The sequence below is a fragment of the Panthera uncia genome (assembly GCF_023721935.1).
Source record: "Panthera uncia isolate 11264 chromosome B3 unlocalized genomic scaffold, Puncia_PCG_1.0 HiC_scaffold_1, whole genome shotgun sequence".
Taxonomy (NCBI): domain Eukaryota; kingdom Metazoa; phylum Chordata; class Mammalia; order Carnivora; family Felidae; genus Panthera; species Panthera uncia.
The window spans coordinates 782,532-806,091 of NW_026057582.1; the positions used below are offsets into that span (position 1 = coordinate 782,532).

Here is a 23,560-nt window from a genome sequence, read left to right on the forward strand (position 1 = left end):
GCCCCGCCCGGCCCCGCCCCGCCGGCCCCGCCCCTCCCTCGGGGGCGGGGGCGGGCGCGGAAGGCGGCGGCCAGGTGAGCGTCTCGGCGCGGGCGGCGGGCTTTGTGCGGCGGCGGGCGGGCCTGGGCGCCCGGGGTGGGGGCTGCGGGCCCCCGGGGGGAGGCCGGGGTCGCGGGGGCGGGGAGGGGGCGCGACGCGGGCCGCCGGCTCTCCCCGCCCGTCCGCCCGGAGGGCCGTCCGCCACCTGGGAATCCCCCCTCGTGCCGGCTGCCCTGCGCTACTGGCGTCCGAAAGTACTGCCTGCGCCCCACCCCCCACCCCCGGCTCTCATCACGCTGCGGGCTTTTTAAGAGGGGAAGCGCGAAGCGGGGTCGGCGGGGCCGCTGGGGCGGTGCGGCCTCCGAGGGCAGCCCCCACTGCCTTCCTGTCTTGGACTTGGGAAGGGTCCGCGCGGGGAGCCCGGCCGACTTGAGTTTCCAGCCCTGATCAGAGTCCCCGCGCTCCCCTCCTCGCCCTCGTCCGTGCTCATCTTTCGCCCCTTCCCCGGTGGTGCGGGATGCCCGCGCTCCTGGGTTTCCTCCTAGCCCGCCTTCCTCACGGAGTGAGTGGGTGGCTGGCCGCGCAGTGCTGGTGCCTCATCCCAAGTCCTCTGGGCAGCACGGGTTCCGCTAGTAATCTGATGCCCTTCCAGAATGGCCCAGCCCGGGGCACCACGCTCTGGAGCCCTGGAGGGTAGCGAGGTCCGCCGCGGCCCGGGAGGGTCCACTTTCACTTCTTTTCCTTTGTTTCTGGGTTTGACTTGCTTGAAAAAGGAACGTTGGGGATATTTCGCAATGGCTTCTGTCCCCCGTTCTGTAGCAGACCCAGCTTCTCTTTAAACTGGCAGGGGAGTTTCAGGGTGCTGATGGCGCCTGCCCCCTGTGCTGTTCAGCTCTAGCTGCGTGGGCGGTGGAGGCGGGCATCGGGGAAGGGCGGGGTGGGATGTGGGAAGAGGAGGGTTCCCAGACCCCGGTTGGGAAACTTTTCAGTCGGCTCCTTGTGGCTGCCTGCGGTGGCACTCAGGTGTGTGGGAGCTGGTGGTGCTGGGACTAGGAAAGGGATCAGAAACTCTTCCACTAGTCAGAGGCAAGCTTGAGTCCACCTCCCTGAAAGCCTGTTGTCTGCAAAATAGGATCGCCAGGAAAAGAGCTTACCAGGTAACCACAGTTTGCCAGGAGATGAGCTGGTCCAAATCCAGGGTTTCCCAACTGTTTCCTCCTCTGGTGGCCTTTATGTCGCATGCACAGGACAGCAGGACCGAGCTAACTGTTGTTTTAAAACAAGAAAGAAATTGCCTGTTTACAAAATTAAGTTTGATGTCTTATAAACTTCCTGTATATAACTACTCTTTATTTTCAAGTTTTGGCACGTTTTACAATTGAAGTTGAAGTTCAGAATAGAAAGTCAGTTATGACTTTTTTCTAGGTAGAATGGCAGGTTTTATCCTGGGAAGAGGGCTGGGAAGTTTTTTTTTCAGCTTGCTGATGGGACATATTCCATGTGGAGGGAATCTGTGTATCATTCCAAGTCGCAAAAGTCCCCGAAATTCACTTGTTAGTAATTGCCGAAGGAGAGTCTCAGACGGTGATGATGCAGCCACAGCTGGACTCCCAAGCAGCGCTTCTCAAGACTTTGCCACGCTTGCTCTGTCGTCCCATTTTCCTCTGGTGAGGTATTTCAAAGACAGTCTGATCGTGTGCCAGAAACTGAGAGCCCATGTTGGTCTGCCTGAAAACCCTGAGTGCCACGGGCTGAAGGTCGTGGTGAAGGGTCAGGTCTGAGCGGAGTCTGTCCCCTGCTGCCCCAGCTCTTCTGCTCGGAGTCTGGGGATCCGCATTTTCCACCGGCCTCGAGATTGCTGGCCACACGTTGTGAGAGCAGCTGCAGGAGAGGCCAGTGGGCAGGAAGGGTAAGGGGTCCACCAGGCCAGGCTCCCCTTTGCCTTGGGGAGGGGGCCCTGATTGGGCGGACACAGCACCCCTCCCTGGCTCCCCCTGCCACACGGAACCACTCAGTGTGTCTTCTTCAATTTTTTCTGTTGGTCACCCCTTGTTCTGGAGGCTGCTGTGCCTTGACCACGGGGTTGACACCGCTGGCCTGCTTGTCCATGGTTCAGGAGGGTTTGAGCAAAACACCATCGACCCTGAGGAGTTGGTGGGGTGTGACTCAGCAAGGCGTTCTGGCTATCTGGAGTGGACGGAGGTGTGTAATACGGAGGTTTGTTCTGGAAACATGCTTGTTATCCAAAGCACCTGCATCGCAAAGCGAATTTCCCCATAAGAAATACCGGAAACTCAGATGACTCGTTGTACAACCCAAATATATTCATATAAAAATGGTTATGACATAAGAAAATGCAGATTACAAAGCTAAATTAACCTGCCCTTTGAAAACCCTCCTGGCTGGTGTGAGGGGCACAAGAGAGGAGGGTTGCTGTGTAGGATGACTTTTATCACTGACGGAATCACTGCTCTCTGTTGACTCCATGGAATCTTTCCTTTCTCGCAACTTCAACAAGGAACCTGTCCGATGACCTAGAATGAAGCAAAGCACTCCCGAGCTCCCTCTTGGATGGAAAAGCAAAGGGCGGTCCAGAGGCGCTTTGAAGTCACAAAAATACACAAGTGCCAGTTGTGGGCACCTTCCAACGTCCTGAAAAATCACTGATTTCTTCCAAACACCGCGGCCTGAGACCGAGCGTCTGAGCATGGGAGATGATCACCCACAGTCCCACAGCGAGTGAGCGAGAGAGAGAGAGAGAGAGAACTATCGGCTAGTTGTGATCATGTGACATTGGGCGGCACGTACTGCTCATATCGCAGGACACCGCTCGTGTATCAAGTTAAAATTTATTCAAAATGTTTACTGGTCTTGCAGAACAAGTTACTCGCGGTCCAAGGTTTTACTGTACTTTCTTGTTCAGAACTTAATGGTGAGTCAGGCTCTGCAGTTAGGACAGCCTGGGAAGTCTGGGGTCTCGTGTCCTGTGTTCAAAGGGTCAGGCGCCCCAGGCCATAGTCATGGGCTGCCCAAGAAGCTGGGCTTGGACCAGTCCAGCCGGGGGATCTGTGTGCTCACCTCCACTGCCTTCAGAACCATATTGTGTGCTGTGTCCCAGAACCACACGTAGGAGGGTGAGTCTCACCGGCCACCTTCTGGGCTCGGCCTGACGCATCACCCTGACACAGGCTCTGGTGGCAGCCCGGTGGCTTTTGTGATTGCATGTGCTGCCCTCGAAGTCCTTCTCAAGTCGCAAGTCTGCCAGCATTTTCTTGTACGGAGTATAACAAAACCTAACAGTTGCTCAGGATTTGGCCCATTTGAAGCCAATAATTCGAGTGACTCTGAGCACATACTGGTCCTGGCATGCTGATCCAGGCACTTAGTGATACACGGGAGGCAGTGTCTAAAATGGTTTGGATTCACATTAACGTAGCCTGCCCCCGTCAACTCGTTTACGTGTTTTTCTTTATCAAGCCATCGCTTAATACGGTGAAATGAACAGTTATTACTTGCGCTGCTCAGTGAATCTGACGAATGCCATTCTCCTGTCTGGATAGGGTGCGTTTTCGTCGTCCTGGAGGGTTCTGGATGATCCCATCTCCTCCACTGGCAGCCCCTCTGCTAGTTTGCACCTTAGGTTAGCTTTCCCTTTTCCAGAAGTTCATATGAATGGAGTCGTATGGTACCTGTTTCTTTGGTCTTGCTTTGTGATTGGGCATAGCGTTTGAGGCCCATCCTTGCTGTTGCATAGACGAGTGTGGATTTTGTTGCTGGGGAGCGTTCTGTTGTCAGAGACCCCACAGTTTACCCATTCGACTTGCTTATTTTGAATCTGAAAATAATGTTTACGTCTGGGGTGGTGACACGGGGTAATGGCAGATGCACGGAGGAGGAGCTGGAATAATGGGCAAGGTGAAGGGGAGCTTCCAGCGATTGTGAAAGAACCATACGGAAAAACCTGGTGGAGGGTGAACTGACTCAGCCTTCCCAGAGAGCGGCTTGATAACGTCCATCATGAGCCTTACAACTGCCCCTACCTTTTTAAGCCCTCGTAGAAACTCCGGAATCAAGTGCTACAAATACCAACATCCAGGGTTAGAGCCCAGCATCACTGTGACCGAGAGGACTGTGAGCAGTGTGAATGTCAGGGAACAAGGCTCTGTTCTTCATAGCGACGCACGGCCGTCGGAGGTGATGGTGAACCTTTACACGACGTGGAAAATGTGACCAGCAGGAAAGCAGAACTCGCAACGAGCTCTCAGATGCACAGAGAAGAATGTGCTTAGGACGATGCTAAGAACCTGCGTGATAACTGGTTCAGAGGGGCGGGGCCGGGGTGGTTTTTGTCTTCTACTTTCTTCTTTTTTTTTTTTTTTAACGTTTGTTTATTTTTGAGAGAGAGCATGAGCAGGGGAGGGGCAGAGAGAGGGACACGGCATCCAAAGCAGGCTCCAGGCTCCGAGCTGTCAGCACACGGCCAGATGCGGGGCTTGACCCACAGACGGTGAGATCATGACCTGAGCCAAAGTCGGACTCTTAACTGACTGAGCTGCCCAGGCCCCCTGTCTTGTACTTTCTGATACTCTTCTCAACTATCGACAGTGAGCTGCGGAGACAAATGGAGGCACCCATGTGAGAAGAGCAAAAGCTGTTTACCGGACGCAGTTGCAGCCAGGGAGTGGGTCACTGCCTGGCTTGCGGCTACTCGGGTAGCTGCACTTGGCTACAGACGGCCGAGTGGCAGCACTGCCTCCTGGAACAGGGTTCCGGGGCCCGGTGGGCCTGCAGGCTGGGGGAGCAAGGAGCCCTGGTGGTTTTATGGGGAGCACGTTTGGCGTTTCTAGGAAGTGGGGACAAGTATTAGGGAAGCCCTCAGTTTTTGAAGTCCTTTCCTTGGGGCGACTGTGACAGAAGTCATCGGCTTCCTGGCCTGTCACTGGAGATAGAAGTCTGACTTCCTGGGCTGTGTTAGCCTTAAAAATAAGTCAGTTATTTTACCAGCAAAAATGGGTGTATTTGGGAATGACAGAATAGCAGTTCCAGGTGTGAAAAATAGTAGAGGGAAACGCCGTTTCAAATGGCATCCGGGGGTGGGCAGGGGAGCTCTCACACTCATTGCCACTGCAGACCCAACAGGAAGAGATGCCCCTTGCACACCGGTACTACCTGTTAGTGTCCCAGCAGGAGAAAAGAAGGTTTCCTCCTTCCCCAGCAACTGCCCAGCCAATGAGAGATGGTTGCAGCCCAGCTAATGAGAGGCCGTCCCAGCTCAGCCAATGAGAGGCCTCTATACTTCGAATTCCCAGTTTATTCCAATAGACTTTTTTTACAATAGCCCCATTCCCTAACCTCTCCCCACCCCCCCATTAAAAAAAAAAATACCAACTGAAATTTTGTTATTCCCAAATACGCCCATCTTTTGCTGGTGAAATAACTGGCAGGGTTTTTTTTGTTTTGTTTTTTGTTTGTTTTGTTTTGAGAAAGCGTGTGCAAGCAAGAGAAGGGCAGAGAGAGAGGGACTATTAGGCTACATGCCCAGCACAGAGCCTGACTTGGGGGCTCAATCTCACGAGCGGAGCCAAGATCAAGAGTCAGACCTTTGGGACGCCTGGGTGGCTTAGTCGGTTGGGCATCTGATGTCGGTTCTGGTCATGATCTCACGGTTGGTGGGTTTGAGTCTCGCGTCAGGCTCTGTGCTGACAACTCAGAGCCTGCAGCCTGCTTCGGATTCTGTGTCTCCCTCTCTCTTTGCCTCTCCCCCGCTCACGCACGCTCTCTCAAAAATAAGTAAACATTAAAAAAGAGAGACCCTTAACTAGTTGAGCCACCCAGGTGTCCTGGAAGTTTTATTTTTAAAGTTAACAGGACAAGCAAGCTTTTTCAAAGCCATAGGCAAATCCAACAAAGGAGAGTAAGGAGGTAGTTTGGAGGAAAGGAGAAGGAGGAGAAAAGCGGGAGTTCAGGGTGGTGACTTTCTCATTGCCTGAGTGGCACGGGTGCTCAGGTCCTTGTGGGGGAGGCAGTGGGCTTATTTCCCTGCAGGGCCTATAACTGGTGATTCTTCCTGGGATCGGACAGTGAGTGGTCCTGGCTCCCCCTTCCAGCCTCTCCGTTTTAGTGAGTTTGTCTTTGTTTTCTCAGCTGGTTGCTACAGGGAAGGGTTGGGGTCCTAGATGGATCTAGCGACCGTCCTCAACATACGGTCTTTCGGAGCAGGTATGAATAAGGGCTCTCTCTGGGCGGTTCCTGCTGTGATGTGTGTCTAGCACGGTCTGCGGCCGCTGTTGACCATCCCGGCGAGGCTGGCCCCGAGTCCAGCCTGGGCGTGAGAGGCCCCTGCTGGACCGACAGCTCACAAACTCGCATCTCACAAACTCATCTCTCGGGCTTGCAGAGGACCCCTGAGGAGAGGGAGGTGGGCCCCCAGGGAGCCGGGTGCTCGATGTGGCGCCTTGAGCTCTGCCAGCTGTGGGTCTCTGCTCCCGGCTGCCCCCGTGGTGGTGCTCACCCTTGCCGTGCAGGGCCAGCAGGAGAGGCAGCCCAGAGTCCTGGTGGTAACTCGGGCCACTTGAGTGAGTTTTGTTGGGCCCTGAATCAAATCGGTTGTCATGCAGGTTTGGGATTTTAGAGTTGGTTGAAAAGAGAACTAAAAGTTAAACGTGGGGGGCGGGGGCACCTGGCTGGCTCGCTTGGTTAAGCATCCGACTCTTGATTTCGGCTCAGGTCACGATCTCGCGGTTTGTGAGTTCGAGCCCCACTTTGCGCTCTGCGCTGACAGCACAGAGCCTGCTTGCCGATTCTGTCTCCCCCTCTCTCTCTCTGCCCCCTCCCCTGCTCCCACTCCTCTCTTTCGAAGAAAAAAAAGCCGAAGAGATACAGTGGTTTGCCACAGAGGAACCCTGGACACTTAATTCTCCGCCCCCCTCCCGCCCCCTCACAGGTTATCTTGTAGTTTGACCTAATCTTACATTGATTCTCAGTGTACTCATCAATTCTAAGTAAGTGACTTTTACAAAAGTGATGAGAGAAAAAACTTGCGTAAAAGTTGTATTTGCCGCCACAACAAAAACCTTGAATCCTGTCCCACCAGCAGTGAGTGAAACCTCTTTCATGTGTTTTGGTGGTAAACGCTTTAATTCACTGGTTTACAAACCGCTGATTCAAGTCAGTGTGAGCCAGGTGCTGTGGTGGAAATGGTAGAGAGTTTCAGAGACTGTGGGTAAGTCCGACCTGTTTGCTGTTCTGGGAAAAGTAGTCTGGGGGGCGATAAGCTAGGGTTACTTAGTGTTTTAGGCTTTTTATTTGGGAGTAATTGTAGACACGCAGGCCCTCGGGGAGAAATGATCTGGAGGTGCACCTTCTGGCTGTTTAAAGAGGGTGCCGGGCGTGGCCGTGCTGCAGGTACCTAAGGACGCTCACGGAGGGGGGAAGGGGTGGCCGCGGCAGCCCCCGCCCGAACCCCCACCTTTGACGACTGCAGACTGAGTCGGGGCGGGGGGTGTCTGGGGGGGACTGGAACGTGCTAATCGGGGCCCGCCTCGCTCTCCGCAGGGCAGGATGTTCGCACGAGGGTTGAAGAGGAAGAGCGCCGAGGACGCGGAGGACTCGGACGGGGGCGTGGCGGGCGTTCCGGCCGCGCCCTCCTACACCCTGCAGCGGCAGTCGCTCTTGGACATGTCCCTCGTCAAGCTCCAGCTGTGCCACATGCTGGTCGAGCCCAACCTCTGCCGCTCGGTCCTCATAGCCAACACGGTCCGGCAGATCCAGGAAGAGATGACCCAGGACGGGACCTGGCGGGTGGTGGCGCCCCAGGCCGCAGGGCGGGCGCCCCTGGACCGCCTCGTCTCCACGGAGATCCTGTGCCGCTCGGGGCGGGAGCAGGAGGGCGAGGGAGACGGCCCCCTGCCAGACCCGGCCCCGGGACACGCCCCGAGGCGCCCGCAGAGCAGCCCCTGGGGACTGGACGGCTCCCGGGAGGGCAGAGGGGGCTTTCAGAAGTCGCTGGATCACATATTTGAAACGCTGGAGAATAAAACCCCCGGGTCCGTGGAAGAGCTGTTTTCGGACGTGGACAGCTCCTACTACGACCTGGACGCGGTGCTGACCGGCATGGTGGGCGGCGCCCCCTCCGGCCCCGGGCTCCCGGCCTTCGCCCCCGCGGCCGCCGCGCCCCCCAGTTCCACCTGCAGGTCGGATCTGGGGGAGCTGGAGCACGCGGTGGAGATCCTGGTGGAGACCTGAGAGGGCAGCCGGGCCCCGGTGGGACTCGTGGCGGAGGGGCCCCTGCGGCCTCCGGAGCGCGTGGCCTGGGCGTCTGCGGGCTCGGCCCCTGGTGTGTCTGCGACGGGGAGAACGTTCCAGAACAGCATCCCGTTGCCCTGTGCCCTCTGTCCTCCAGCGGGCTGGGCGGTTTCCTTCGGGCTAGCCATCCAAGCCGGCCTGACGCCCGCCGGCGCCCCGGGTGCCGGCCCCTCTGCCCTCCGTCCCCCGCCACAGCTCTGTGCAGGGCCCGTTCCGGGCTCGGTGTCCAGCCTGGTGTAATTTGAGATAGGTGACGTTTTTTAAATTAAGTTTTATATGTTTGGGGCAATATTTTGTCTTAAGATCTATTTTTTAAACGTTTTATACTTTTATCTTTTTAGATTTTGTCAGCTATTCAAAGTATATTTTTCCTATAAACATTTTCTGCTGCTACATTAGGAACTTACAACCTGAACAGTTGCAGTTGGTGTATTTCATCGTTTAAGGTTTAGATAAGGACTTTGTTTCGGGTGGAACTTCGGGCGGCTCCGTGTAGCGCACGTGTGTCATGAATTTCCACTTCACGTCGGTGCGAACCTTCTCCGCGTGCTCGTCGGGCGGAGCAGTGCCTCTTGGTCTCCAGTGTCCTTACCGGCTCCGCTGCGCCGGCTGTGTCTTCGTTAGAATCACATGCGGATTCTGGGGGGTTTATTTATGCCTATTTATATGTAAGTGTTGGAGAAGGGCCCATCCTGTCCACCGGAGATCTTGGGGCGGGGTCTCAGGTGGTGCCTTCAGAGGATCCGACCCTCGCGGCCCCTCCCGTGCGGTGCTCCCAGCGTGACCGGGCTTTCCCTGTGTCCTGCCGCTGTCGAGTCCCCCCACGGTGTGAACATTAAACAAGGGGAACCTCGCTCAAAGGGAGTCAGGAGGCCAGAAGGGGGCTTCCGCGCCGCACCTGCGGACGTCGAGAATTGCCGGTCACAGACCCTACAGGAGACCCCTGAACGGGAAGGAGTCAGTGCCAGCCCCCACGGGAAAAGATGCACATTTGCTCTCCCACCAGAAGCCGACGGCCCGCGACCACTCAGCCAGAGAGAAGCCCTCGTCACCCTGGACCCCGCTTCTCTCCAGTGGACTTTGGTTCAGAGCAGCCCTCCCGGCTCCCTCCTTTGTCCGTAAGTGACGTTCCTCCCGTTGGTTGCTTGGGCTTGCCTGTGGTTCTCCCATAGCGTGTTTCTCCCAGGTCACAATTCTGTTATTCCTGAATAAACCTAGTTTGCTGGTAAAATAACCGACGTTTATTTTAAGGTCAACACTAGCCACACTGGTGTGCACGGAGTCTGCCGCGTGCCAGGTGACACAAGTGCTGGGACAGAACCGTCAGGTTAAGTCAGGTTAAGTCCAGAACTAAGGAAGTCTGGACTCCTGCCCGTGTGGCTTCTCAGTCCCGAGGGCAGTTGATGGTGGGGTTGGTGGGGCGTTGCCACTTAAGTGGGCTCTGGTGTACCGTGTGTGCACCCCTGAACCTGCCCTGGCCACGGGGAGTGCCCCAGACCTTCTGTGTTGTTTTCACTAGTTTACAAGTAAGACTGCGCTCACCCCGTCCCACCCCTGCCCCGTTGCTGTTCCTCATGCTTTTTCTTCCTTACCCAGCCCTTAGCCAAAAAGGTTTGTTTTCTCTCACGCGTAGGACCATTCTTTAGTATCAGTCGTGTATACATCACTTTATTAAACAATTATCCAACAAACAAGATGGAAGTGTGTTTATTATCTGCTTCGTCATGCCACAGCATAATCCTTGAGTGGATCTTTTTCGGCTGGGTTACCTATTTCGCTTGTGTTAAATATGTGTTAAATACGAGGTGGAGCGTTTCCACCTTGCTGAGCAGACGGGCTTCTGGTTCAGCACCCGTCCTCTCTCCCAGTCCCCCCGGCAGGAGCAAGGGCAGCGCCCTTGGAGGAGCCAGTGGTGGGATGCGACATCCCACGGGTTGCTGTTGCCTTCCGATTTTGAAAGTACTTTTGCCTCGTGGAAAATAGAGTGTATGTGTTTTATAACCAATAAACCTGAAGCAATGTGACAATTAGTAAGGGAACTTCGTTTAGAATGGAGTCAGGAGGCCAGCAGGGGGAGTTCTCACGCCCACCGTTCCTTGCCCACTGCAGACCCAATGGGAAGAATTGCGCCTTGCTCATGGATACTGTGGTACTCTCCCAGCAGGAGGAAGGGAGATTTCCTCCTCCCCTGGCAACAGCCCAGCCAATGAGAGACCGTCCCAGCTGAGCCCAGGAGAGATGGTCATAGCCCAGCAAATGAGAGACTGTCCCAGCTCAGCCAATGAGAAACCTCAATACTTCCCACTTTATACTTCCCAGTTTACTCCAATGGATTTTTTGCTTACAACAGTCCGTCCCACCCGCCACTCCTCTATAAAATAGCATCCTCCCCTTCGCGGGGTTTGCTTTTGGCTCTGGGGGAGAGCTTGCTTGTGTTGTACTGAAATTCTGTTATTCCCAGGTAGATCCATCTTTTGCTGATAAAATAACTGGCAGTTTTATTTTTAAGGTTAACTAGTATTTTTGTGTCTTTATAGCATTTTTTTTTTAACGTTTATTTTTGAGCGAGAGAGACAGAGTGAGCAGGGGAGGGGCAAGAGAGAGAGGGAGACAGACAATCCGAAGCAGGCTACGGGCTCTGAGCTGTCAGCACAGAGCCCGACGTGGGGCTTGAACCCACAAACTGAGATCATGACCTGAGCCGAAGTCAGACGTTCAACCTACCGAGCCACCCAGGCGCCCCTGTATCATTTCTTTATTTTTCGGTCTTGGTAGTAGTTGCAGTGTCTGTCTTCCCAGCTTTCGAAAGTGTGGCATTTTCTGAAAATGTGGACCATGGTGCACTCCAGGGGAGGAGCCAAGCCGGGCCTTCGGGGCCCCCACCTCACTGACCGCTAACCCTGAACTCCCAGCTCTTACCAGCGCCCTTTCCCCTTTGCTCTTCTGATGGTCTCCCAGCTGCCGCTCTCGTTCCAGAGGCTCCCTCCTGGTGCTTGGTGGCCTGGCTGTCCTGGGCAGGGCCAAGTCGGGGGGGGGGGTGGTGCTGGCCCTCGGTCATCCCAGTCATGCTGGTGGACACCCCGACTCCCCTAGAAGCACCTGAGCTTCTCCGCCGAGGAGCAGAGGCAGGTGGCCGGTTGCTGAGGACGGACCTAACGTAAATGCAGGACTCAGGCCCTGTAAGCGCCAGTGTGGACATGGTCACGTGTTTTATAACCGTTGCAGAAGGAAGGTGTGGGGACCGCAGCGCGCTCAGGCTGCTGTGTTCACTCCACCTGTCCGTGCAGCTCTGCGCTCTGGGTCAGGGAGGTCGTCATCAGCACCAAGACACCGGATGCAGGACAGCCCATCCTCGCAGGGAGAGCAGGAAAACGAGGAGAGGAGCCTGGGTCCACAGTGGCCCCCAGCAGCTGCCGGGCACCCTGAGTCAGTGGCCTGTGGCCTGACGCGCCCTCATGCAGGGGGTGCCTCTTGACCCTGTGTCCCAGGATTCACCTACCCCAAGGTCAGGGGTGGGGCAATATCAGGGGCCTGGCCTAGTTCTGTAGCCGGGGCCTGTGTGCCCAAAGCCCAGGCCTCATGGTGAGGACGGAGATGTGGGTGAGCTCCTTGCCCCATGGCCATGCTGTGGGGGCCGCCCAGTGGGTACGGGGGTCACCCTGGTGAGCGTGCACACATGTGCATGCACGTGTGTGTGTGTGTGTGCACGTGTGTGTGCCTGTTGGGCGAGGCACACAGGGGGTGATTCCCTGGGGGTGGTTTAGGGTTTGCTTTTCTGTCCTGGACTGTTGTTCGTGTCCCCCAGATTCATATGTTGAAGCCTAACCCTTGGTGTGATGGTGTCAGGAGGGGCCTCTGGGAGGTGCTTTCCTGCTGCCCCCCCGCCCCCCTGCCCTGGAGGCACACGGTGAAGGGGTGAAGTCGGCTGGCCGTGAACCAGGGCAGCCCCGCGGGTCTCCAGCCTCCAGCCCTGTGGGAAGGAACTGTTCTAGCGCCCGAGCCGCTGAGACGCAGCTGAGACACGGTGTCACCCCTGGCACCTGCCCGTCCCGTAGGACACCTCCCGCCCGTCTGGTCCCCGCGTCGCAGAAGCCGCCTGCATCCTGCGCTTGGGGCCCAGAGCCCGGGCCTCGGCCCCGTCTTCCTTCGTGCGGACAGCACACTCTGGGGGGCTCGGCGACGGGGGGGCGGGGGGCCACGGGAGTCTCAGAGGAAGCGGAGGAAGGCCTTCCTGGAGGACAGGACGCACCCTCGAGTCGGGGGGCCGGCGGCCTCTGTGCCTGTTGCCAGTGGCGACCGGTTGCCACCTTTGTTCTCTGCTTTTTCCTCAAAGACTCTTAGAGCAGATGTGAGATGTTGAAACATCTTGCCGGTGAATACATCCTAGACCTCAGAACCGCAACCCCGTGTGGCGGTGAGGAGACAGACACTAATTCCTTCACACCAGCCACCGCAACGCGGAGCTCCGTCACTGGGGTGCCGCGTGCACCTGAACTGCGGGGACCGATTGGTGGCGGTTCGCGCAGGAAGGGACCGGCGCTGCTCTGCCTGGCTCGGGTCTGGCAGTGGAGCGCGGGGTCGGAGAGGGTCTGTCCTGCTGGCTGGCGGGGGAGGGGGGGGGGGGGTGCCGGGCCACCTCCTGTGTGTCCGCGTCCAGCACGGGCCTTGGCTCCAGTCGTCGCCGCTCCCCGTCTGGGTGGCTTCTGCTCTCATGTCCGTTCTTTGAGCCTACAGCTCTCTCTCTGGCACCTTGACGTGACAGCCCGGCCGGTGGCTCTTACGCTGGCCTCGTTCCCTGATGCGCGCGCGCACGATGGCCGTCCCCTCCAAGCTGTCCCTCCCACCGTCCCGTTTGGGTGCCGCACCTCCATCCTCATTCAGTTTAACCTGAGGAGCCCGCCCGCGTCCTCCCTGCGGGAAAGTTCTTGGTCATTAAATCCTCGAATATCTCTCCCCTTTGGCTCCGGCTCCTGGTCTACCCCACAGACCCCGGACACTCGGTTCTGTCTTCCTCCCCACTCTGGTCTCCGTCCTGCCCGCATGTTTCCCGGTGACCCGTCTTCGCTGGGCCCTCCTGCAGAAGGACTCACCCTCGAGGTCACGGCCTTCACTTCTGGCATCTCCATTGTTCCGTTTGATCATTCCCACGTCTTCCGCGTGTGGCCCGCTTTTCCGCTGGATCCCCACCTCTTCTTATTTTCCGGTCTTTTGCTTTGCCCGCCTGGGCCCTCTCTGCTTCTGCTCCCGTTGACTGGGGATCAGGGTTTTGTTGCATTTGGATAGTCTTGCGAGGTTTTCCCAAGTGCCGGGCGTTTGGATGAGGGGAGCAGAGACTGGAATGTCTCACAGTTAGCCGGACAGGTTCCTGGCGGGGCGTGTCCTCCTCACCCGCCGTTCGGCTGGGTCTGGGCCCCGTGGCAGCTCGGTGAGTGTCGCCCGGGCCTCGAGGTGGCAACAGGGCAGCACTAGTGAGGCGCTGGCCGTCAGCCTGTTTTGGAGCCGGGCCGCCATGACCTCAGATCACCGGAGGCTCCCTCTGCCCCCGTCCCAGGTCCGTCCACCCTGCTGCTCTTCCTGGCCCTGGTGGACCACCCTCGCCCAGGGCAAGGGCCCGGCCCCGCCACTCCTCCCAGAGGGGTCTCTCGGTTTCCGGCCCCCACTTCTGAGAGGCTGGCTTCTACTTGGGGGTTTTCTGCAGGCTGTCCCCCCCTTACACCCACCCTTACCATTGCGAGCCCTCCGAGAGGGCTGAGAGCCGCAGACCTCCTGGGTGCTGGCCCTCGAGACCCCAGACTCTGCCAGCAGGCTGGGTCAGCCACCCCAGGGTCCTGCCCCGCCCCTGGGGGCACTGAATTTAATTAACGTAGGCTCCTGTGTGTCCTCGGCTCTGTGATTATTTTGAACCCTGACTGTGTAGCTAACGGGGCGTGTTCTGGTCAGGGTGACAGTGGCAGCCTCTTGGGATGGGTGTCCCTGAGTCAGGGGACCGGTCCGCACTGACCCTCCCGGTTCACTAGGCCCCCAGCTTGAGCAGACTGGCCAGACATCAGGACAGGGAACCAGAGCCAAACTTGGTGTCCGCTTGCACGTGGACCGAGGGACAGGGACAGCCCTCCCTCTGGCTCAGGGAGCCGGACGCTGGGCTGGCTGGGGCCCAGGGGCGGTCACTTTTCTGAGGTCTGTGAGGCGCTGGCTTACCGGCAGTGGGGCGGGGGGCAGCCATGGGGGGTTCAGTGCCCGCGTCTGAGAGGGACTCTGGATGGCAGGAGGCAGGACACAGAATGGCCTATTTTAGCTTCAGGTCTGACTTTAACCAGAGGCCGGAGATGACGGCAGGGCCCCAGGAGGCCCCAAGGTGGTTCTGCCCTTCGGTGAAAGCAGTGTGAGAACACTTGTGCCTTTTTCTGGCTGAAAATAAAAAATCAGGGCAGATTCCCAGACATATGGCACTAAAAAGAAACAAAACTGTTACCCCTTAACATGAACCTCAAAACCACATGCAGTCTGGCGGAGGGTGGCCAAGGACCCACTGTGCTGGTCCTCCCCGTGACAGGTGACATCTGCCGGTCAGTGTGTCCCCACAGCGTCACTCTTTGGGTCTGACACCTGGGTTGACGGAGCTGGCATCTGAGGCCAGCCCCCTGTTGTGGTCTCCCGGCCACAAGCGTGGCCTTGGAGGGACAGAAAGGTCTTCTCTGCCAGCCTGGGGTCCCCAGGCCTCTGCAGAGGGACGGGGCCGGGGCTTCCGGGCAGGCACAGGCTGAGATGACAGGACTCTGGCAACAGACCCACACAGCAGATGAATCAGCGAGAACATGGGCTTATCCAGGCCATTTTATTTAATAAAATTTTACAAAACTCAGTGCCTCCGCCAGAACCAGAGAACGCTCGCTTGCTCGGGGTTGGAGAGCAGGGCCGACGCAGAGAGAGGCCGCTGGATGGCAGTGGTCCAGGTGAGCACTCACGGGGCTCTGGGGAGACCACGGCTTGGCTTTCCTGCCGCGTGGGCCCTGCCCAAGGTGCGCCCGAAACACACTCAGGGCTTCCTGGGCGCCGGGACGGCTGTCTCCTGGTGACACCCCCCACCGAGAGCCAGGCCAGCCCGGTGCGCCCCCCGCAGTGCTATGCCGGCAGCCAGACCTGGGGTCCCTCACCAGGCAGAGGACCCCAAGTGCCACCGGGTTCATGTGAGGCTGGGGCGGAGCTCCTGGGGGGCGCAGGGCGCCTCCTTCCCGTTGGGGACAGCTCTGCAGAAGGACATACTCCTAAAGCGGTCAGACCCCATCGTGCGCCAGTAGGAGCGGGAGTGGTTTGCACAGGGATCCCAGGAAACCGACTTGGGGTTTGAGAAACTCCCCCACAAAATAGTTCTGGTTTCCAGTAGCAAACTGAGCCAGTAAGAAAATGTAAACTTTCTCATAAAAATACCAAGGACTCCCGTCTTAGCAAACATTACTATTAAACAAGGTCATTTTTAGGTTACGTGGACTGAAAATCTTCTTTTTCCGTGGAACTGGGATGTACTGGCCGCTGCTGCGTAAGGGGGTCTTCAGAAAGAGGCTCCACGCGGTCAGGCTCCCCTGTCTGCCGCCGGAGGGCCCCGAGAGCTGGCGTGGGAGGAGGGGCACCGTCAGGGTGTGGAAGGGCCAGTGGACCCGCTGTCCCCGGGGCCGGCCTGCTGCGCCCCGCCCCGCGGGGCTTTCTCTCCTGTCCTCATGAGGTCAACGTGAACGCGCACGGGACACCGCCGACAGCTCCCTGGCTTCCCGCAGAGCAAATGGGGCACCACGCCGGGAAGACGGCCAGGCTGTGCGCCGGGGCCAGGGCCACATGGGGCCTCCTCGACCCGAGTGATTCTACGACCCCAGCCCGTGGCCCCCCCCCCCCCCAAGCAGCCGTGGGCCCGTTTCCTACAAGGGGTCACAAGGCCCTTGTGGTGTGTGTCAGGCCCTTCCCGCCCGTTCCCCGCAGCGTCTGTGAACCTCCCCCTGCACCTGCTGCGGACGTGTGGGCTACTGTGAGTGGTGCCGCTGCGGAAGCTTCTATGTCTTGCTGCTGTAAGATGGTCCCTGCCTCCTGCCCTGTGGCATTTTCCAAAGAGCAGGTCGACCAGCGTGCTTGGGCGTTGCTGCAGATGGCCCGTGCGACCAGGCGACAGGGCCCTCTCCCGCGCTCCATCCTGCCCTCCCAGCGTCCGCGCAGCAGCCCGGCCCTCCCCAGCACGCACTGTCCCCCGTGTGCCGCTGCCCGCCTGGGGCCGGGGGCCTGCCGAGCCGACCCCACCGGTGCCCCAGCTCCTGGTACCGGAGGAGAGCAGAGGCGCCCTCACTCCCAGGAAAGGCTTAGCCCCGCCCCCGCTGCCCGCTTGGCCGTGCCCCCCCCCCCAACCCACTGCCCAGTGGAGCCTGGCCGTCCTGTGGTTTCCCTGCGGCCACCCGCCGCCCTCCAGTTCCCCTGGGAGACCTGCCCCCACCGGCCACACCTGCCCAGACTGTGGGAACTCGACTTTCTCTAAGTCCGTGGCACTTAGGCGGGAAGTGCCAACACACACCCACGAGGCCAGCACGGCCCACGGCCTGTCCAGGGGCGGCTCACCTGAGTGTGGACCAGGGCCCTGCAGGGCTGCGCACAGACGGTGCGCACACCTAGTTCTTCAGGCTCTTGGAGGTCGGAACATTCCAGAATGTGACCCAGGTCTCCAGAAAGGTTCTAGTGAGACAAACCAGTGTCAGCCAGCGAGAAGGAAGCTAAAAGGCCACTTTGCTCTTTCTCTTTGGTAACTCAGAGCCCTCTGGCACAGTGCACTGGAATACTGCGACATGGTGACTTGGTCCCCATCCTGCTGGCACCCGGCCCAGGGCCACCCTATCCCTCCAGGACTGCAGGGCCCCTCCACCTCCTCAAGTCAAGTCTTTCGCCACCTCCAGGGTGAGCCCCCAGCCCTGGAGCTGTCCCACCTCGGAGCCTCCGGTTCAGGAGGCTGCCCCCTTCCCTGGCTTCCTGGCCGCTTTCCTCGCACGAACACAGCGCCAGGGTGGCCTCGGGGCCCCTCGCTTCCCTCCTGGCCGGCCCCACGAGGCCCCTCGGCCAGGGCAGCCTCCGGTCCCAAGGCCCTGTCTTCGCTGAGGCCTGCGAGCCCCTTTTAGGTTTCCCGCGTTTGAACATTTTCATAACACGTAAAAACGGAAAGACATCTCTGCCCACTCTGTTGCCAAAAGATTGCTCTTGCTGCGATTTGCGTCTTGGCTCACTCGCAGCCGGCCCTCCCGCTGCAGCCCAGGCGTCGCCAGCCCCTCCCCTGCCACCCCTCTGCTCCAGCTTTGCTGGCTCCCAGCTCAGGTGCGAGGGCCCCACCTGGTGGCTAACCTCACACCTCTGCCTGCTGCGCTCAGGCCGCAGCTCCAGCCCCCTCCTCCCCCCTCCCCCCCTCAAGGGGAGCCCCCCCCCCCAACCCCCCTGCCGCCCCCCCCCCCCACCATGCTGTGTGTGTCATCGCCTTCTGCCACAGCCCCTCCTCACTGCGCGACAAGGGCTGGGCCGCGCGGGGACATCCGTCAGCCTGGCGCAGGGCAGGTGCCTAATGCCAAAGAACTGACCCATCTCGCCCCTTCCCTACCTGCGTTCCACGCTCCCCCCACCATGCTGGAAACCAGTGAGTCTTCTCTCCCACCTGCTGTTTCCTGACAACAAGGTCCCCTACCCCCGGCCGTGGCCTCAGGATGGCCTGCCAGGTCGCTGCGGAGCCCAGCGGCACCCCCGGAGTCACAGCTACACCCGCATCACCTTCCGGGCAGCATCCATTCCGAGAACAAGCAACAAGTTTTCCTGGCACCGGGACTCGCTCCAGAGCCATCGGGAAGTGGATGTGCTATCTGTGTTCTGAAGAGCTCCCCAGAGCCTCCTGGACTCAGAACTGGAAAAGAAATGCATTAATTAAATTAATTGAAAGGTAACGAGAAAGTCTTCAGAGAAAAAGAGGGGCAGTGGACCTTTGAAAATCCTGAGAGCAGAGTGTCCCCTGCAGAAACACCAGGCCGTGTCACCGGGCATTTATTCAGCCAACACCTGCTACCCCGGGGACACCCGGCACGCCTTCCCTCCTCTCCTGCTTTATTTCTCCCCTGAGAGCACACCCCTGGCTCTGTCTGACTTCTCGTCACGACTCAGTGTCTCCTCCAAGCGGTGGAAGCTCCTAGAGCCCGGTGCTCCTCTGGTTTTGTTCCTCAGCAGCTGGGGGACCACGAGCGGCACTGGGTGCCACAGAGACACTCGAAAACCAGGGGCAGAGCGACGCTCAGAGGACGAACCCCTGGGTGTCTCTCACGCACCGTCCACGGTCACGAGCCATCCCCCCACCACGTGCCGTGCACGATTTCTAGCCCCCCCTTCAACCACGTGCCGTCCCCGGTTGCTGGCCCAGCTCCCACGAGGCAAGGGGAGGTGTGCCCACGGAGAACCACAGCAGGGGCAGTTACACCAAGTGCCCACATCATTCCCAAGTAGTCCTCTTGCTCGCACACCCCAAGGTACCCCCTGCCTTCCATCCCACAACCGGGCCCAGCCCCGCCAGACCTGGCCCCCCGGGACCACCCACCCTCTGGGTGTCTGAGGCTCATGCTGCCACCTGAGGCCCCTCTACCTGCCTGCTGGCCCGGACCACACCTCGGGGAAGCACCACGTCCGCAGGGCGTACGGCCCTCTGGGCCATGGTGGTCACAGCCCTCTGGGCTTCGGGCCTCTGTCCCCAGGCCTCTGCGGGGGCTTCCGGGGGGGGGGGGCAGCCACCGGCTTGGACCCCAGGAGTGGCCTGTCTACAGAGCTCCCTCTCTGACAAAGAGGCATGGAGGGGCCAGGGGAGCCAGCTCCCGCCGACCTTCACCTCCTGCCGTGGCCTTGGCCCAGTGGACCTCAAACTTTCCCGCCGGGACACACCACCCACTGAGCGGCCCTCGTCCCTCTGTCAGTCCCAGTGGAAGCGCGTCTTAGGCAACGGCCGTCTGCAAACAGCCGCATGGTGACTCCTTTAGGAAGCCGGTCCCCAGGGCGGCCAGCCTTCCGCTCCGCACCAGATGCACACAGGCTGTCAGGAACGTCCCTCCAGGGCGCTGGGCTGTTTTCTTGGGGGCCCAGGACCATTCTGTCAGGTCACCCAGGAGGCCCCTGTGCTCACGGCCCAGGCCCCCGTCCTTTCCGCGCCCCCAGCATGTGCAGGGAGGCACCAGGAGCTGGCACTCGCCGGCCCGCCTTGCCCCGGGTGAGCTGATGGGGATGGAGGGGGCCACACGTGGGTCTGAGAGAAGGGACCGTGGCCAGAGCGTCAACCCACACGCCCCTCTGTCCGTGAGGGCCCCATGGCCCCAAGGTTGTGGGGACTTCAGGAGAGACGGGCTCCCAATAAAGGTCCACTTTGTCAACCAGAAGCATAAATGTTAGTTGCGATTTAAGTTCATTACCACAGTATGTGTCCAGGTCCACAGCCAGGTTTTCCCTCACTGCTCATTTCTAAGATGCGGTCTAAGGGGGAGACACCTTCAGTTGCCTGCTGGACTGGTACTTCCTGAAAAGCAAACCTGAAAACATCCTCATAGCTGAGAATGAGCTGAAAAGAAGAGAGAAACACATGGACGTTAGAAGAGATACATTACAGCGTGCCCGGGTGGCTCAGTCGGTTAAGTATCTGACTTTAGCTCAGGTCATGATCTCACGGATCGTGAGTTCGAGTCCCACATCGGGCTCCACACTGATGGTGCACAGTCTGCTTGGAATTCTCTCTCTCTGCCCCTTCCGTGTTCTCTCTCTAAAAAATAAATTAACAACAACAAAAAAAAAAGACTAGAAAAAATACATCACCTTATACCAAATACATAATTTTGGCGTAAATGAAACGTGTAATGATTGTACCATTACTGTTACCAAAACAGGACACGCTTGTTCCCATGGGGTGTGGGACAGCGAGATTAGGGCACAACACTCAAGCTTCGTCAGACACCTGAGAAAGAGGCACTCATAAAAATGTGTTTCCCGCATGTTAACTGGCTGGGAAATCTACCCGCACGACAGTAATGTGGCATTTCCTGGGAGATGATCTGAGGTTGGAAAGGTCAGGGCGTGAAGCCCTGAAATGAGGGCTGTCTGAAGTCCAGCAGGAAGTGACAGGTGTGCCCACTGGGAGGCTGGGGGCGAGGGCGGGGGTGCAAGCCGACAGGGCCGGGAACCCAGAGAGCTGTTGGAGATGTGCGCGTGCACGGTGTATATATTGAGGTCAGTGGGGTGGTTTTCTGCATTCACCTAGCGTCTCCTGCAAAGCTCACACTATCCTCAGATTGTTCCCTGACCTATTAATCACGCTGGAACACAAGTCCTGTTTCCAACACAAGTGGTGAGCAGAGCGGGCCCCATGCACAAAGGGGCCCGTCAGAGGCTGGGGAGAGCCCAGCTGCTCGGGAAACACACAGCTCGTCCCTAGAACCAGTGGAACCTTTCCTCTGGTCCCTTCTTCATCTTACTCCCTCTGTTCTCGTGGAATCCAGGGTTAGCCCTTGGGAAGAGACCGTAGAGGAAGAGAAGCCAGGGGCGGAAGAGGAAAACAAGAAAAAGCCGCATGAGAGGCAGTCACAGAAAAGGTAGACCTGGTGGTCAGGTCGGGAAGGGCAGAGCAGGGCGCCCAGGGGATGAGGCCTGGGCTCTCCGGGCCATCCCCAGCACCCGATCGTCACACAGACTGCAAATGACCCTTGGTGATGCTGTCTAAACAGGCAGACTGACAGCTGAGACAAAAAACTCTCTCCCAAGTGCCCGACCTGAGGCCAGGAAAGCACAGCCGGGTTGAGGGCAGTCGGATGCTGGAGGCCTAAGGAGGGGACGGTGGGCACAGGGCTCGTAGAGGCCTCAGGAGGGGAGGCAAGGCGAGGCCGATGTGCCCGACCCCGGACAGGTGGGCACAGAAAGCGGCCCAGTTCCCAAGTCCCCCCAGGCGCGGTCCCCTTCTGCAGCCTCGTTCCTTCCCTGTGTCAGGAGGCCAGCCAGCCAAGGACGAAGGCCAAGAGAGAAACAGGCCTCCTGTCTGGCCAGCCCACTGAAGCTGGAGGCCGGCGGCGTGTAGAGGGCTCGCTGTGCCACACGGCGGCGGACACGGGGACTGGCAGAAATACCTCGGAGGCGGAGGTGCCGGGGGTCCCGGCGGCCCAAGGCCCGCCCCGCTGAGGCTGGCCAGAACCCCGCTCCTTTGGAGTGGAGGCCGCGCTCTGCAGCCCGCGTCCCGCGTGTCTGTCCCGGAGTTCAAAGGGTTGGGAGAAGTGTGGAGACTTGGCTGAAGATTCCTGAAAGCCTTCGAACTCCCCCCAGGCGCTGCTGTGCTCCCCAGGGTCCGGAGTGCTGACCGTGCAGGCGGAAACGCCGTCGCCGCCCCCGGAGGTCCTGGGGGCGCTCCTCATGCACTGCGCCCCGGCTCCTCTCCGCCTCCCGGGCGCCGGGCTGGCCCCGCTGTCTCTAGAGGCCCGGTAGAGGGACACCTCGTCCGCTCCCTCGTTGCCCGCGCGCGGAGACCCGCAGACAGGGGGCGCGTGACCGGGCCCTGCCCCCTGCAGCCGCTGGCCCTGCATTTCGGCGCCGCCGGGCCCGCATAGACGCCGCGGGGAGACACCCACACCGCCGTGCCGGGGCTGCCCAGCGCTGCACCGGGCGGGGGCCGGGGGCCGCCGGGGCCTCCTCGGCAGCGCGGGAGGCCTGCTGTGTGGCCAGGGTCGCTGTGGGACCGACACAAGCCGCCCGGGGGCAGGGGCCGGAGCCGCGGCCCGGCTTCCTCCTGCACGCGCCCGGGCGGCCGGTCCAGCGCAGCGGCGTGTCCCGGAGCACAGCAGTCCCCGAGAGCGGGGGCGGCGCGGGGCCCTGGGTCCCCGCGAGGGTCCGGCCTGCAGCCCACCGCGGCCGCTCCGCCGCCTCTGCCTGCGCGCGCGGCGGCCGGCCGTCGTCCCCACGCCCGCCCGTTGCCTGGCAACGGAACGCGCCAGCCCCCGCGCCGGGCTCCCGCCGTCGTGACGTCACCGCCCCGCCCGGCCGCCGCTGCGCTTGCGCCGTGTCCGCCCGGCCCCTGGCCTCCCACGAGGAGGGTCCTCGGTTCGGTTGGAGCGGCGGGGCGTCTCTGGTGCCCCCGATTCCGGACCCGCGGGGGTGCCGTCTCCACCGCCCGTCCGACCCCCGAATCCCAGAGCCTAGCTCCTCCAGCGTGAGGGCGCGTGGGGATCCGCCGCCTGCGGGCCGGAGGAGCGACGCCAACACCGGGCACAGCAGGCCCAGTTTGGGGCCTGGACAGCCTGCCCCTCCTGCTGCCTCCCGCCCCGGGGCAGGGGCACCGAGGGGCCAGCTTGGCCCAACGGCCAGCCCCTCCCAGGCAGGCCAGGCCGGTCCCCATCTGACCCCACCCCAGGCTCATGACACCCACCTTGGTGAGTCAGCTTGACTCCAGCCTCCCCAGCGCCATCATCAGATGCCTGAGCCTCACCGCGCTCCCCAGTCTCCCTCCCCGCTCACGTTTCTCTACCCTGTGACCTCCTTGGGCCCTGTCCTGTTTGCATGAGTCGCCCGCTCTCCCTGGTCCTTCCCAGCCTAGCTATTGAAGTTTTAATTCTGAAAATTACCAGATGAGATCATACCTGACCTCTGGGCTGCAGCCTCCTGTCCCCTCCCTTCCCCTGAGCCAGCAATGCAGTGTGCATGCGATGCAGTCAGACTGCCCAGCTCTGGACAGACACCTACCTGATGACCCTGCGGGAACGTGACCAGATGCCAGCTCTTCTGCCTCGACGTCACCCCGGGGACAATGTCGATCCCAGGCACTCCTGCTGCGTACCCACTGCGTGGACCCCCCTCATCCATTGTCCTTGCCGTGCTCGTAGTCCAGGCAACTGGAAAGGGGTAGGAGAAGTGGTGCCGTCATGTACAGGTGGGGAAACTGAGGCCCAGGCCCAAAGACCTGAGTGAGAAGTGTTGCTGGGGCTGGGACCAGCTCTTCTAAGCTCAGCAGTTTCCCGCACCCTGTGTGGACCTCAGTGAAGACTGAGGAAGGCACAGTGAGCTTCAGGGTGCAGGCGGGCTGGTCTGCATTCCCCGGCGTGGTAGCTGAATAACGCCTCCCGCGGGTGTGCACGTCCTGATGCCCAGAGCCTGTGAATCTGGGACCTTACGAGGCACAAGGGACTTTACGGACACGATTACATTC

General features: G+C 59.7%; 2 protein-coding genes across 4 annotated transcripts in view; one reads left to right on the forward strand and one right to left on the reverse strand.

The window, feature by feature from the left end:
- Positions 1-10,037, forward strand: part of CDCA4 (cell division cycle associated 4) — a 30,807-nt gene extending 20,770 nt beyond the window's left edge. Inside the window, exons 1-2 of one of the 3 annotated variants that reach the window (XM_049612002.1) lie at positions 8-74; positions 7,594-10,037. In XM_049612002.1, the coding sequence (XP_049467959.1) occupies positions 7,600-8,283 (684 nt within the window). In that variant the 5' untranslated portion in view covers positions 8-74; positions 7,594-7,599 and the 3' untranslated portion in view covers positions 8,284-10,037. Of the gene's footprint in view, positions 1-7; positions 75-908; positions 1,197-7,593 lie in introns of those variants that run through there. The other 2 variants (XM_049612003.1, XM_049612001.1) reach the window with 2 other exon arrangements.
- Positions 10,038-15,147: 5,110 nt separating this feature from the next.
- Positions 15,148-22,256, reverse strand: CLBA1 (clathrin binding box of aftiphilin containing 1). The gene is made up of 5 exons (XM_049612004.1): positions 21,495-22,256; positions 19,797-19,942; positions 18,127-18,256; positions 16,939-17,052; positions 15,148-15,950 (listed from the first exon to the last, which is right to left on the reverse strand). Exons 1-5 carry the CDS (start codon positions 21,942-21,944, stop codon positions 15,786-15,788), a joined length of 1,005 nt encoding a protein of 334 aa, XP_049467961.1. The 5' UTR covers positions 21,945-22,256; the 3' UTR covers positions 15,148-15,785.
- Between the last annotated feature and the right edge of the window lie 1,304 nt (positions 22,257-23,560).